General features: G+C 37.1%; 3 protein-coding genes and 1 long non-coding RNA gene across 8 annotated transcripts in view; 1 reads left to right on the top strand and 3 right to left on the bottom strand.

Moving 5' to 3' along the window:
* eva1bb (eva-1 homolog Bb (C. elegans)) overlaps nt 1–5,918 on the bottom strand; it is a 14,778-nt gene extending 8,860 nt beyond the window's left edge. The window contains exon 1 of the mRNA NM_001114461.1: nt 5,873–5,918. The gene's annotated coding sequence lies outside the window, so the exon portion shown is untranslated. The remainder of the gene's footprint in view (nt 1–5,872) is intronic.
* The window catches only part of LOC141378983 (uncharacterized), a 27,022-nt gene continuing 13,357 nt past the window's right edge, over nt 1,019–14,683 (top strand). The window contains exons 1-2 of one of the 5 annotated variants that reach the window (XR_012394850.1): nt 1,019–1,382; nt 14,051–14,228. This is a non-coding gene — a long non-coding RNA (uncharacterized lncRNA). Of the gene's footprint in view, nt 1,383–12,567; nt 12,651–13,540; nt 13,657–14,050; nt 14,229–14,683 lie in introns of those variants that run through there. The other 4 variants (XR_012394848.1, XR_012394849.1, XR_012394847.1 and 1 more) reach the window with 4 other exon arrangements.
* lsm10 (LSM10, U7 small nuclear RNA associated) lies at nt 11,168–13,523 on the bottom strand. The gene is given in 2 exon segments (NM_001386623.1): nt 11,168–11,613; nt 13,451–13,523. A coding segment is annotated over 1 exon segment (363 nt). The 5' UTR covers nt 11,608–11,613; nt 13,451–13,523; the 3' UTR covers nt 11,168–11,244.
* oscp1a (organic solute carrier partner 1a) overlaps nt 11,168–14,683 on the bottom strand; it is a 19,700-nt gene continuing 16,184 nt past the window's right edge. Inside the window, 2 exon segments of the mRNA NM_001110123.1 lie at nt 11,168–11,613; nt 14,093–14,214. Coding sequence (NP_001103593.1) covers nt 14,095–14,214 — 120 coding nt within the window. The 3' untranslated portion in view covers nt 11,168–11,613; nt 14,093–14,094.

Genomic DNA, 14,683 nt, shown 5'->3' with positions numbered 1-14,683 from the left:
TGTGGTTGTTGTGTTGGTAGAGTGTTTTGGTTTGTGCCTTTGGTGTTATGGGAGGTGGCTATGCAGCTGAAGTGTTTTATTGGGTTGCTATAGGATTTCTAAGGTGTTCCTATTGGTTGCTCAGGTGTCCTGGGTGATTCCTATTCAGTTATTGTTGTGTTCTGAGAGGTTGCTAATGTGTTCTTACTGGTTGCTAAGGTTTTCTTATTGGTTCTCTGTTGAAAAAAAACAGCTTAAACCAGCCTAAGCTGGATGGCTGGTTTGAGACAGTTTTTGGTAATTTCTAGGCTGATTTCCAGCCATTTCCAGCCTGGTCTTAGCTGGTCAGGATAAAAAATGACATAGATGGTTTTGGTTGGGCTCCCAGTCTGGCTAGGTTGGTTTTAGCTGGTCATCTCCCAGCCTGGAAGTGGCTGGAAACCAGCCTAGAAATGGCCAAAACCTGTCTAAAACCAGGCTGGTTGACCAGCTAACTAGCTTAGGCTGATTTAAGCAGTTTTTTTTCAGTTGAGTAATGGTTTCTGGAGGGTGCAGAGGTTGCAGTTGGTATGATGTTTTGTTTGGTTGAGGTTTTGGATCGTTCCTGCATGATTGCTGTGCTGAGATGATTTTTGGTAGCCTATCATTCAAGCTCATAGCACAGTGTTGAGTTGTGTGCATAAGTTCAATATGTAGGTTTAGGGGTTTTCAATAAATCATTAGTAATAGTAATTGCTCTAACATTGCAAGGACAACTAAAGCAACATGCCTTTCCATGCATAATTTGACAAATTCCCCTTAACTTGTTTATTTTGGCCCCGAGGCTGAAATTACACTAACTGTGCTATTAAGCAGCATTATACACGTCTCTTTCTGCACAGGCCATTTGTAACTGCTGTTGTTGTTGTTGCATTGACCCGGGTCTCACTCTTTGCTCCAATACAGACTTTCTCATTTTTCCCACAGGAACCCAGATTCTGCTGGGATGGGTCTGCGTGGGACTCTTCTCTGGGAAACTGGGAAAGATCCAGCTAGTGTCACTTTCTCCAAGCAGGAAAAGGGGAGGGGGGAATTTAAAGCTGAACATCTGGATTTCCCAAGCCGGAGCCACACGAGTCCTGGATGTGTGCAAGAGTCTCCTCCGGCCAAGAGGAAACCGTAAAACGCATCAGACTGTAAATGCGGTGACGACGCACCATAAAGCCTGCAGTGGCCGAGGCCGTGCTGAGATCACGGAAGAGGTGCCATGTTGTTGTCTTCCTGTTTGTTTCCTCTCGGGGCCTGTAATTACGGCAAACTTTAATCTACGCCATCGAGAGCCAGAGTCTCAGCCGCCCTGATCACTATCTGCACACACTTGGCAGAACAAGGGCACACGATTAAGTGCACTACTGTGAAGCATGGTATGTCAACTGTGACTTGTTTATTCTTTTGTGGCTTTTTTTTATTAGTTAAAATGCTCAGCTATGTCGGCGCCAATGGCCCTATGATTAAGTGTGCTGAAATACTGTATAACACAGAATTATTAGCCCCCCTTTGAATTTTTTTCTTTTTTAAACATTTCCCAAATTATGTTAAACAGGGCAAGGGAATTTTCACAGTATGTCTGATAATATTTTTTCTTCTGGAGAAAGTCTTATTTGTTTTATTTCAGCTAGAATAAAAGCAGGTTTTACTGCCTAATTACCCTAACCTGCCTAATTAACCTAGTTCAGCCTTTAACTGTCACTTTAAGCTGTATAGAAGTGTCTTGAAAGATATCTAGTAAAACATTATTTACTGTCATCATGGCAAAGATAAAATAAATCAGTTATTGGAAATGAGTTATTAAAACTATTATGATTAGAAATGTGCAGAAAAAAACTCTCCGTTAAACAGAAATTAGGGAAAAAAATAAACAGGTGGGCTAATAATTCAGATTTTAACTATATATATATATATATATATATATATATATATATATATATATATATATATATATATATATATATATATATATATAGTTAAATTTCAAATAATATATATATATATATATATATATATATATATATATATATATATATATATATATATATATATATATATCAAAACATGATCACAATTTATTATTATTATTTTTTTTATTATTAAAGCAATATTATTATTAGTAGCAGCTGTGGTATGTTAAATATTGCATAATTATATAAAATACCTGACAAAGGTGATAATTATAGAATTAATTGTATTTATTATTTAATTTTCTGCTTGTATAACTACTAAAACAATATTTATGTAATATAATTTTGGGGGAAAAAATTAAATCATCATTAATACAGTATTAGTATAAATAGTACATTAAATACATTGAATGGTGTCGATATAACTAATTATATATCTAGTAATAGTAATGATGATGATGATGAGGCTAATAATGTTGTAATTATTATGATTTTTAACAATAATGAATATTATTATTATGATCATTATTATTAGCATCATTATTAGTAGTATTATCATTATTATGATCATTATCATTATTATTATTATTAAGGAAATAATGTTAGGAGTACATGTGGCATGGTTAAATATTGCATAATTATAGAAAAAAATAACAATTATAAAATTAATTGTATTTATTTATTATTCTGGTTGTCTACTATAGAAATATTTATGTAATTAAAAATTTGTAATTTTAAAATGATCATTAATAAAGTATAAGAAGTAGTACATAAAATAGTTGTAATGGTGATGATAAAACTAATTATACACCCAAATAGACGATAAAACTATTATATAAGTAATAGTAATGATGATGATTTTAATAAAGTTTTTGTTGTTGATTATTAACAATAACAATGGTTGTTATTGTAATTACTATTATTATGATTATGATGATTATTATTGAACGCATGATGTTAGTAGTACCTTTGGTATATTAAATGATGCATAAATAGAAAAAAATATTGACAAAGATAATAATTAAAGAATTATTTGTATTTATTATTTATTATTATGCTTATAAAATACTACAGAGATATTTATAAAATGTAGCTTTAAAAACAACTTTAGTTGTTTAATAGTAGCATTAGTACTAAATTAAATAATACATAATCAGTTACGTAATGACTAAACCATAATAATAATAATATTTATTCATTTATTAATTTTCCTTTGGCTTAGTTCCTTATTTATCAGGGGGTTGCAACAGTGAAATGAACCGCCAACATATCCAGCATATGTTTTACACAGCGGATGCCCTTCCAACTGCAACCCAGTACTGGGAAACACTCATACACTCTCACATTCAAAAACACACACTCATACACTGTGACCAATTTAGTTTATCCAATTCAGTGCATGTCTTTGGTCTATGGAGGAAACCCATGCTAAAACTTGGAGAACATACAAACTCCACACAGAAATGTCAACTGGCCCAGCCGGGACTCGAACCAGTGGCCTTCTTGGGTGAGGTGACAAGTACTATCAACTGAGCCACCCTGCTGCTATAATAATAACAATACTCATAAAATATTTACCATTACGTCCAGTAGGTAAATATTTAAATCCATTTAGTCGTCTTTGTCTCACGACATCTCCACTTTTAAAGCCTCTCCAGTGTGGTTTAGCAAACAAAAACTCCATTCCCTCACACACAAACACATGACACACAGGAACTAGGACACCAGGGATATACGATTACACTAAAAGCTTGTAAACACTGTCAAGTCCTGCTTCAAGTACCAATTAGCGTGGGCTGTACGATGCCACAAGTGCCAGAAATATTCCAGTGAGGCTGACCGGCGGAGCTCTGCCCCGCCACAGCTGTGAATCAGCGACAGGACAAAACATCTCCGGCATACCATCAACCACCTGTCAGAGCTTCCCAGAACAGCAGACCTGCAGACGGGCATGTAGGGGCACATGTCTGAAGAAGCTGCTGAGCTCATGCTGTACTCTGGGATCATTTGAGCCAATACCGTGCAGATTTTTGGCCATTGTGGGTGGTGCTTTGCTGTTGCTAGGGCGTAATGATTTTTAGATCATTGTCATAATGTTGAAAGAACATTATAGTATGTTACAGCAATACTACACAGTTGTTAGGTAGTTCAATGCAGTTGCTAGGGTGTTTTTGGTGGTTGTTGCTATGCTAGTACTGAACATCTTTATGTAGTTGCTAGGGTGTTGTGGTTGTTTATCATTGCTATGCAGTTGCTACCGTGTTGCTGTTAGGATGTTATAAGGTTTCTACAGCATTACTACACAGATGATAGGTTGTTCTATGCAGTTGCTAGGGTGTTTTAGACGGTTGTTAGAGTGTTGCTATGCTAATACCGCACATCTTTATGTAGTTGCTAGGGTGTTGTGGTTGTATATCATTGCTATGCAGTTGCTATGGTGTTGCTGTTAGGATGTTATAAGGTTGCTACAGCATTACTACACAGATGTTCGGTAGTGCTATGCAGTTGCTAGGGTGTTTTAGACGGTTGTTAGTGTTGCTATGCTAATACGGCACATCTTTATGTAGTTGCTAGGGTGTTGTGGTTGTTTATCATTGCTATGCAGTTGCTATGGTGTTGCTGTTAGGATGTTATAAGTTTGCTACAGCATTACTAAACAATTGTTATGTGTTCTATGCAGTTGTTAGGGTGTTTTTGGTGGTTGTTGCTATGCTAGTACTGTACATCTTTATGTAGTTGCTAGGGTGTTGTGGTTGTATATCATTGCTATGCAGTTGCTATGGTGTTGCTGTTAGGATGTTATAAGGTTGCTACAGCATTACTACACAGATGTTCGGTAGTGCTATGCAGTTGCTAGGGTGTTTTAGACGGTTGTTAGAGTTGCTATGCTAATACTGCACATCTTTGTAGTTGCTAGGGTGTTGTGGTTGTTTATCATTGCTATGCAGTTGCTAGGGTAATGCTGTGAAGTTGGTAGCTTGTTATAGGGTTGCTACAGCATTACAACACGGTTGTTAGAATGTTTCATGCTGTTGCTAGGGTGTTTTGGGTGGTAGTTAGAGTGTTGCTATGCTAATACTGTACATCTTTATGTAGTTGCTAGGGTGTTGTGGTTGTTTATCATTGCTATGCAGATGTTAGGGTGATGATGTGAAGTTGGTAGTTTGTTATAGGGTTGCTGCAGAATTACAACACAGTTGTTAGGATGTTGCATGCAGTTGCTAGGGTGTTTTGGGTGGTAGTTAGAGTGTTGCTATGCCACTAGTGTACATCTTGATGTAGTTGCTACAGTGTTGTGATTGTTTATCATTGCTGTGCAGTTGCTAGAGTGTTGCTGTTAGGTTGGTAGGATGTTATAGCGTTGCTACAGCATTACAACACAGTTGTTAGGTTGTTCTATGCTGTTGCTAGGGTGTTTTGGGTGGTTGTTAGATTGTTGCTATGCAATTGCATTTAGCATTTGCTATTGTGTTTAGTTGCTAGGGTGTTGTTTGTAAATTTTTAACTATCTCTTTAATGTGTTAAGACCAGTTTGCGTGTTGTTTACTATGCAGTTACCATGGAGTGTAAGTTGCTAGGTTGTTTATATTCAGGTGTACGGTGGTTGCTAGAATATTGTTATCTGCTAGAGTATTACTATGCAGTTAGGTTGCTAGAGTGTCGCTATGCAGTTGCTAGGGTGTTAGGGGTAGTTAGTGTTGCCATTCAGGTTTTAGGTTGCTTCTCTGTGTTGATCTAAATCTGAAGAATTTCAGGTATGTGATATTCTGCTTTATATATTTGTCTGTGTGATTTTTCTAACCCAGTTAATTTGTACATCAGTCTAAAATCTTAATTCTATAAGCTTAAAAGTAACAGCAATTTCATTTAAAGTAAACCCGTCCCGTTTTAATGATATCTGAACAGTTACATAGACATTTCTATACATGTTAAATCCAAAATGAAGTATTTCTTACCTTTCCTAACGAACCATCCTTTCCCTCCTGATTGTCCTGCTGTAAGAAAGCCCAGAAAGTCCTGTATCCAGAGGCGCTGTGACCTCACACTGAAAGATGAAGCAGGAGCACTAAACACTGAGGGGTGCTTGAGCTCCACACACTCTGTCTACTCACACACACATCTGATTCTGACATGAGGAGAAGCAGCGAGAGCAGAACAGCCTCTCTGGTCTCACACACACACACACACACACACACACACTGGGGCCAGACGATAGAAAAGCAGTTTGGCTAAAGGGAGGTGTTTCCTGTCAGAGGGGAAAATAGAGTCAGGGAGGGGCACACGACATGAGAATTTACACCCTCAGGATGGCAGAGCGATCCAGGCCACATTTCACGCCCGCTGGTCACCACCAGAGTAAACCTCTTCTTCAGGTCCGCACATGTATATTTGGATGTGTTTTGTGGGCGTGTAAACCACAGTAAAACATACACCTATACATGCGGTGCTAAATTTGGCAGGGTGTAATTGTTGTTTAAAAGCAATGCCACAATAATGAATAGTTTCTACACTATATGATGTCCTCAAAGAGTAACATGTTGAGGGAAAGACCCCTTTTCTATAAACAGGGTTTTTGCAGGTTTCTTTAAGTCAAATTTATGACATTTTAAAACTCTTTAAAGACTATTATGAATGAAATTTTAGACTTATTCAGGGATAAACACTAAGGATTTTTTCTAATTTTTAGGTTACAGTTACACCTGTTTTTGGATTAATTGAGGATCATGGAAAGGAGTGTGTCGCTTTAGTTTTCTTTCTTTTAATTGTCTCATTCATTTGTTTTCTTGTTGGCTTAGTCCCTTTATTAATCTGGGGTCGCCACAGCGGAATGAACCGCCAACTATTCCAGCATATGTTTTACACAGCGGATGCATATTCAATTCGCCTACCGCATGTGTTTAGACTGTGGGGGAAACCGGAGCACCCGGAGGAAACCCACGCCAACTAGGGGAGAACATGCAAACTCCACACAGAAATGCTAACCGACCCAGCTGAGGCTCAAACCAGCGACCTTCTTACTGTGAGGCGATCGTGCTACCCACTGCGCCACCATGAAGCACAATTAGGAAGTTTAATTTGGAGATTTTGCTGTAAAAATGTCTAACAGCTGTTGTAAATGGATCTCTTTGCAATATAATAAAAAAAAAAATGCTTTGTGATGGATTATAGGTGATTAAGTGTTGGCCGAATTGGGTAGCTTTACTTGGCTATAGGGAAAGTCCTGTTTAAAATTATTTAAGACCTACAGCCCAACATTTCAGTCAATTCAAGACTTTTTAAGGCCTAAAATTGAGAAAATTAAGACATTTTAAGACTTTTATAACCCCCGGGGACACCCTGTATAAAACAATATTTGTAAATTAGCAGTTTTCTGTATTTTGTCATTCCTCATTTATATCTGCTTTTGAATTGCATTATGGGATCTTGATATGTCTTCCAACAACATTTAACCTCGAAAAGTTTGAAATAAGTGACATTCATTAACATATTTAATAGTTTATAGTGCTATATTGTCTGTGTTGGTGTTGTAGGCCTATATTACAGCTCAAACCTTGTAATAATCTGCCAGCACATTTTCTGTTATTGTACAGACTTATTCCTCTATGCATTGTTTATTATACATCATATTATTTCAAACTCCTAAATATCAATAAAAGTCACTTTGTTCAACATCAAAGGTCAACATATCAGAGATCAACATCCCATAATGCAATTCACAACCATCAATAAAAAGGAAACAATTGTGAATCACAAAATACAGAAACTGTCCATAACAGATATTTTTTACAGTAATAAAAGCTTTGAAATGATCAAATGCAGCATTTATTGAATGCATAAACATCACTTTTGTGTTTGTTTGCTGCATTAATAGAAATTAACATACTATGTGCTATACTGAATTAATATTTTTCAACACATTTCTAATCATAATAGTTTTAATAACTCATCTATAATAACTGATTTATTTGATCTTTGCCATGGTGACAGTAATGGTGACAGGCAAGTATAACGATGGTTTGTTCTGTAGACTATCGAATTTTTTTTAAGGGGGCTGATAATATAAATGTTGTTTAAAAAATTAAAAACTGCTTTTATTCTAGCTCAAATAAAACAAATAAGACTTTCTTCAGAAGAAAAAATATTATAGGAAATACTGTGAAACATTCCTGAATCTGTTCAACATCATTTGAGAAATATTTGGAAAAAAAAAAAAAATTCCAATAATTCCGACTTTAACTGTATGTCTATTCATCTCTTATTAACACACTTATCTTGGGAGCGTGGCTCATTTTCCACTCTCTGACAGAAGGTTTTGGTTGGCTGTTTGCTGGACTGAGCCTTCAGGTGGTCAGACAGGAGCACAAAGAGCTCTTTTAGTGGCCACTGCAGACATTTCCTGTCCCTCCCCACAGGGTTAACCCTTCAGGCATCCACAGACACACACACATCTCTCTTTTTGACACGAGACACGAACCGTCCCAGCCGTATTCAAGCCTGCACAGGGTGAAAGAGGCTTCATTTATGCGCATAAGTGTTTGCATGTTGAAAGGGAAAGCAAACAGAAATAGATAGAGCCTGGTTTGGGCATTTGCTACTTATAACTGTAAGACATTCATGTTGGCTCAGTGTGCGAACAATGTTGTCATTTATTCATTTTCCTTTGGCTTATACTCTATTTCAGAGGTTGCTACAGCGGAATGAACCGCCAACTATTCCATCATATATTTTATACAGGGTGTCTGCGGGGTCTTGAAAAGTATTAGAAGTTGATAAATCAATTGACATGGTGATGAGGTCTTAAAATGTATGTCTTAAAAAAGGTCTTAAAGGTATTAAATTTATCCCTCTGATTCCTGTGTGTATCCTGGCTAAAGGTGAATTGGATAAGCTAAATCGTCCGTAGTGTATGTGTGAATGCAAGAATGTATTGCTGTTTTCCACTGCTGGGTTGCGGCTAGAAGGGCACACGCTGCATAAAACATATGCTGGATAAGTTGGCGGTTCACTCCACTGTGGCGACCCCAGATTAATAAAGGGACCAAGACGAAAATAATGAATGAGTGTGAATGCAAGAATGTATGGCTGTTTTCCAGTGTTGGGTTGCGGCTGGAAGGGCATCTGCTGCATAGAACATATGCTGGATAAGTTTGGGGTTCATTGCACTGTGGCGACCCCAGATTAATAAAGGAACAAAGCCGCAAAGAAATTAAATGAATGAGTGTGAATGCAAGAATGTATGGGTGTTTCCCAGTGATGGGTTGCAGCCGGAAGGGCACACGCTGCATAAAACATATGCTGGATAAGTTGGCGGTTCACTCCACTGTGGCGACCCCAGATTAATAAAGGGACTAAGTCGAAAATAATGAGTGTGAATGCAAGAATGTATGGGTGTTTTCCAGTGATGGGTTGCAGCTGGAAGGGCATACGCTGCATAAAACATATGCTGGATAAGTTGGCGGTTCACTCCACTGTGGCAACCCCAGATTAATAAAAGAACTAAGCCAAAAATGAATGAATGAGTGAATAAATGTGTATGCAAGAATGTATGGGTGTTTCCCAGTGGTGGGTTGCGGCTGAAAGAGCATCCGCTGTGTAAAACATGCTGGATAAGTTGGCGATTTATTCAGCTGTGGCGACCCCAGATTAATAAAGGGACTAAGGTGAAAAGAATGAACATTCACTTTTGTGAGAACTAATTAATTTAATAATAAATGAATCAAGCTTCATTTCACAAGCAATGCAGCACATTTCAGCTTGTTGTATTTGTGTAATTGGATTTCAATTTCATCAAGGGCTACATGTGTAATTGACGTGTTGTGCAATGTTTTTGTTTACCAGAGTGGCCTGTGTTTTGCACAGGAATGAGGTTTATGAGTCATTTCATAGATGGTGATTATGTGGCCACTGAAATATATTGACTCCTCATACGCCATGCCAAAACGTATGGAGCATTGTGGAAGCAAAACAATACTGCTCCAAAATAAGACGTAAAATCATATGCCACAGGGACCACAAGACAAAAACAGAAGAGTGAGGCAGTTTACGAGACTAAATTCCTTCTCTTTCTGAGTTTGATCTGAGGGCTTGAGTGAATTATACATAAATTACAAATTACTTTACACTTTTAAATAGATTTTAGTTATCCAATTGTTGGCACGGTGGCTTATTTTTTAGCAATGTCATCTCACAGCAAGAAGGTTTCTGGTTTGAGTCCCAGCTGGGCCAGTTGGCATTTCTGTGTGGAGTTTGCATGTTCTCCCTGAGTTCGCATGAGTTTCTTCCGGGTGCTCTGGTTTCCCCCACACTCCAGGTGAATTGGGTAAAAAAATAATTGGCAATAGTGAATGAGTGTGTGAATGCATGTTTGTATGGGTGTTTCCCAGTTCTGGGTTGCAGCTGAAAGGGCATCAGCTGCATAAAAAATATGCTGGAATACAGGAGCCGTCTGGCAACCTTTCGCATAGGGGAGTGGGGGTAGGGAGATGTGTCGTGGACAAAAGTGAAGAGCGGGGTGGTTTTGGGGAGATTGATGCATCAGGGACGAAAGTGAAGAGCTGGGGGGTGTCGCAGACTTAAGTAATGAGGGGGGGTGGGGGCACGGACAAAAGTGAAGAGCGAGGAGGAGGGTGTCACAGACAAAAGTGGAGAGGGGCGGGGCGTTGTGTCATGGACAAATGAGAAAAGGGGAGGGCACGGACGACAGTGAAGAGTGAGGAGGAGGATGCTGCTGACCAAAGTGAAGAGTGGAAGGGGTGGGGTCATTAGGGCCCCTAATAATGTCTCTGGGGGCCCCAAAACTGTGTGAGTCCTTAGAATCGTCCTAACCCTCCCCCCCCCCAACAGCACGGGGCTCTTCCTGCTGGAATAGTTGGCAGTGCATTCCACTGTGGCAACCCCTGATAATCAGACTAAGCTGAAGGAAAATGAATGAGATATCCAATTTAATAGTCATTCATTTGATCTCATGAAGTCATTACAAATATTTAAAAGCGCCAATTTTGAAAATAAACATTCCCATTACACTGTAAACAAAGTGTTAAATGCATCAGTGTACCAATATTTGCATATAACCTTAAATATACGTGTACTTTTGGCTAAGCAATATTGACATGGGAAAAAGCAAAGCGTGTAGTTTAAACAAACAACGCCACATTAAATAACTCATCAGTCAATAGTCATTTCACTAATCTGCTTATGTAATTCTCAAACCACCAGAGACGCTCAAAATAAACACAAGTCATTTTCCCACATGACCCAGAAACCATTTTAATATAAACAAACTATTCACCAACGAGCATTCCCATCAAAAACACACTGCAAGCATCAGCTACTTTTTCTTTGAGTACTCCTTCCGTCCACCGCCCGCTCCGAAGTTTCGCACGCGGTGTATTTTGGAGAGCTGCGCCTCTATTGTCTCTATAATGTTGATCTGGTCAGGGATGTGGACGTACCGCACGTTTCTGCCAGTAATGAAGAGATCATCCATGCTCGACTTGCGTCCCCGTCTGTCCCTGTATAGGACATTCTCCAGCCGGATGTTCATGAAAGCGTCCACATTTATCACTCTGCCCCTCGCTGTGCTCTCGTCTCGCAGGTCAACTGTGGTCACCTGTCCATGCAGACCCTGCAGGAGGATCACCAGACTGTTCTCAGCGATGGTGCGTTCACGTATCGAATGGCTCACGTCCATGTTGATCTGTGCACAAAATAATCATAAACAATCAGACGATTTCTTTTGTGTGATATAATATCTGATTATAATACTACGTAATGACTAGACCCACACAGAATCAACATGTGGAGCATGACGCAGATTTTTAGTGCATCGTTGAGTCTATTTATTTACTTTGTATATGCATTCAATTTTGAAATTAATTTCAGTATTATTGACTAATATGAAAATTATCATATGATTTATGTACAATACAGTATGTAAATTAATATGTTCCATCTGTTAGTAGATATATTATATGAGAGACTTTGTTTACCGAATAAGTGGATCTAGTTGGATTTGCACTGTAAACATTAAATACAAGTTAAAACAGTATTATTTTTATTTAATTTATTAAGATTTTTGTAATGATACTCCTAAAATCATTCTGCATAAATCCGCAGATGTTTTACAGCAAATACAGTGCTTAACATATACAAGTACAGCCCCACAGATCTCTCATTTAAATTAATGTTTTCTACAAGAAGCTTTATGAATATTATATTTATGTATTGTATTAGTTAGTACTGAAGCCAAATCTGGAGCTAATCTAACAAAATAACTTATGATAACAGTCCAAAAGTAGTTTGTAATTATTTTCTCAATATTTTACATTAATTTGAATGTAGAATCTAAAATTTCTAAAAATGTTCTGTAAGTAAAATATTAAATATATATATATATATATATATATATATATATATATATATATATATATATATATATATAATCTGTTTTGTTCAAATGCACCAAAATATATGCCCTATACTCACCAAGAAATAGATAAAAATATTCATTTTCAAAATGGGGTGTACTCGATTATGTTGAGAACTGTATATCTGTAAATCTCAAAGAAGTATATGGAAAATGGTTGCCTCACATAAATGTAAAAAATGTCTGTCATAAGCTGAATAATTGTATTTAAATGTTGTGGGCAAGTGCATGCTTGCAGGTTTACGGCTCCGCTGACAGACACATCGCACACCGCCTTTTATGAAATTGATAGAAAATATCCAAAGCAGGTTTGTTTACAAAGGTGAAATGTGAAATATGTTGTCAAATGTCTTTAAATGAATTTTAATCCGCGTTAATAACATAACATACACATACATACATAATATATTATGTTTCCATACGTTTTTGCACTTTTTAATGTCTTCATATGTCTATTTGTGTATGTGTAGGAAGATTTTTGTGCCAATTTTAGCCAACTATTATTTAATTGTTTGATAATTTTTTATATTATATTAAACATTAAATCAATAAGTATAGTATGCATACCAAGGCTAGTATTCAATTCAGGCTTATTTGTACAGCCCTTTTCACAATAATGAATGTTTCAGAGGTGCAAATTATTGCATTACAATCAAATTTAGAAAAGATAATATTAGTGACTGTACTGTATTAGTTACTAATAATTTAACAATAGCTTATATATATATATATATATATATATATATATATATATATATATATATATATATATATATATATATATATATAAACATAGTTAACCCGCAGCTTTATTTATTAATGTATGTGTGTGTAGTTAAGGTTTTGTGCATTTTATACTGACTCTGCATTGGTTCCAAAGTTAAATACCGAAATAAGCAGAAATGACGATTGCACACTGGATAGTAGCTGACTTACCAGTGTACAGTATCCACTTAACTACTAACTAGCTGAACAGGAAACCTTTACGACTTAATGGAGCACGCGAGAGTTGCAACTCAACCGAGAACATGACTGTTTAATTTTTTAACAAAACCACAGCCACTCATAAAAAGCTGCTGAACTAGAGAGTGAATAAAACATTTATTACCTTCCGTGGTGTTGTCTACATGCTCAAAACATGTTTACGTCCTAATGGTTTCGAGCACCGCGCTTTGTCGCAGCTGATAATTACGTCATCAAGACGTACCGGATTAAAATCGTTCGCGCGCCCTCTGGTGGCTCATTACGTGTACAACGTCAATATTTAATCGGAGAAACTGGTTAGTTTACAAACTTTTTGTTTTTAAATTCAGTGTAAGTTATCTCCTAAAATGCTGCTGCTTTCTATATGTTGGGCGAGTTGATATATACTGTTATTTTAAGACGCGTTGACTGCTGTAGTCGACATTTTAATTTCATCGTCCTGTCAGAATAACGTTAGCTTCGTTTGAAATGTAGGTTCGTTACATTTCTGTATTTAACATACCATGTATTATTTGAAAATTATGAAAAACTAAAACTAAATGTTTTATCATTAAAAAGTAGTGAAAAATGTTAATACAACACTTCAAATAAAGTGTGAAGCAAATAAAACCATGAAGGGAACCGATGACAGCTGAATATGCCTTCCAGCTTGTTCTTAATAATGTTTATGAAAGTAAATATGTCAGGCATTTTCTAACAGAGCATATTTTTTGTGACCTTTCAGACCTGCCACATGCTTTCTGACTCACTGTTGATAGCGACTGACCTTTAGAGCTCATCCATCATGGCCAGCAAATCATCACCCTTGTTTCCCAGTTCCTCCGTCTGGTTTCCCTCTTCATCAAACTCTTCCGCTATGCGAGCCAGTTCAGTGCTGGCCAGCTCATCCTGGTAATACCAAGGTAATTTTTATTAACAACAACCACAACAAAATATCAATCAATCAATCCATCCATCCATCCATCCATCCATCCATCCATCCATCCATCCATCCATCCATCCATCCATCCATCCATCCATCCATCCATCCATCCATCCATCCATCCATCCATCCATCCATCCATCCATCCATCCATCTATCTATCTGCATATCCATCCATCCATCCATCCAACCATCCAACCATCCATCCATCCATCCATCCATCCATCCATCCAGTATATAGTAATATACAGTAATTAATACAGAGTGTAGATATATAATATAATAAAAAAACTATGATTTGGTCTCTTTACATTTGTATTAAGGGTTCCCACAGGTAATAGAGTTTCTGGAATATCATAGACATTTAAAAGGTCTATTTCAGACATTTAAAGTCAGTATTATTTATTTATTTTTTTGTCCACGTCATGGAATATT

This window comes from Danio rerio, chromosome 19 (assembly GCF_049306965.1).
Source record: "Danio rerio strain Tuebingen ecotype United States chromosome 19, GRCz12tu, whole genome shotgun sequence".
In the NCBI taxonomy this organism is placed as follows: domain Eukaryota; kingdom Metazoa; phylum Chordata; class Actinopteri; order Cypriniformes; family Danionidae; genus Danio; species Danio rerio.
The sequence above is the reverse complement of the archived record's forward strand: the minus strand, read 5'-3'. Positions and strand labels throughout refer to the sequence as shown.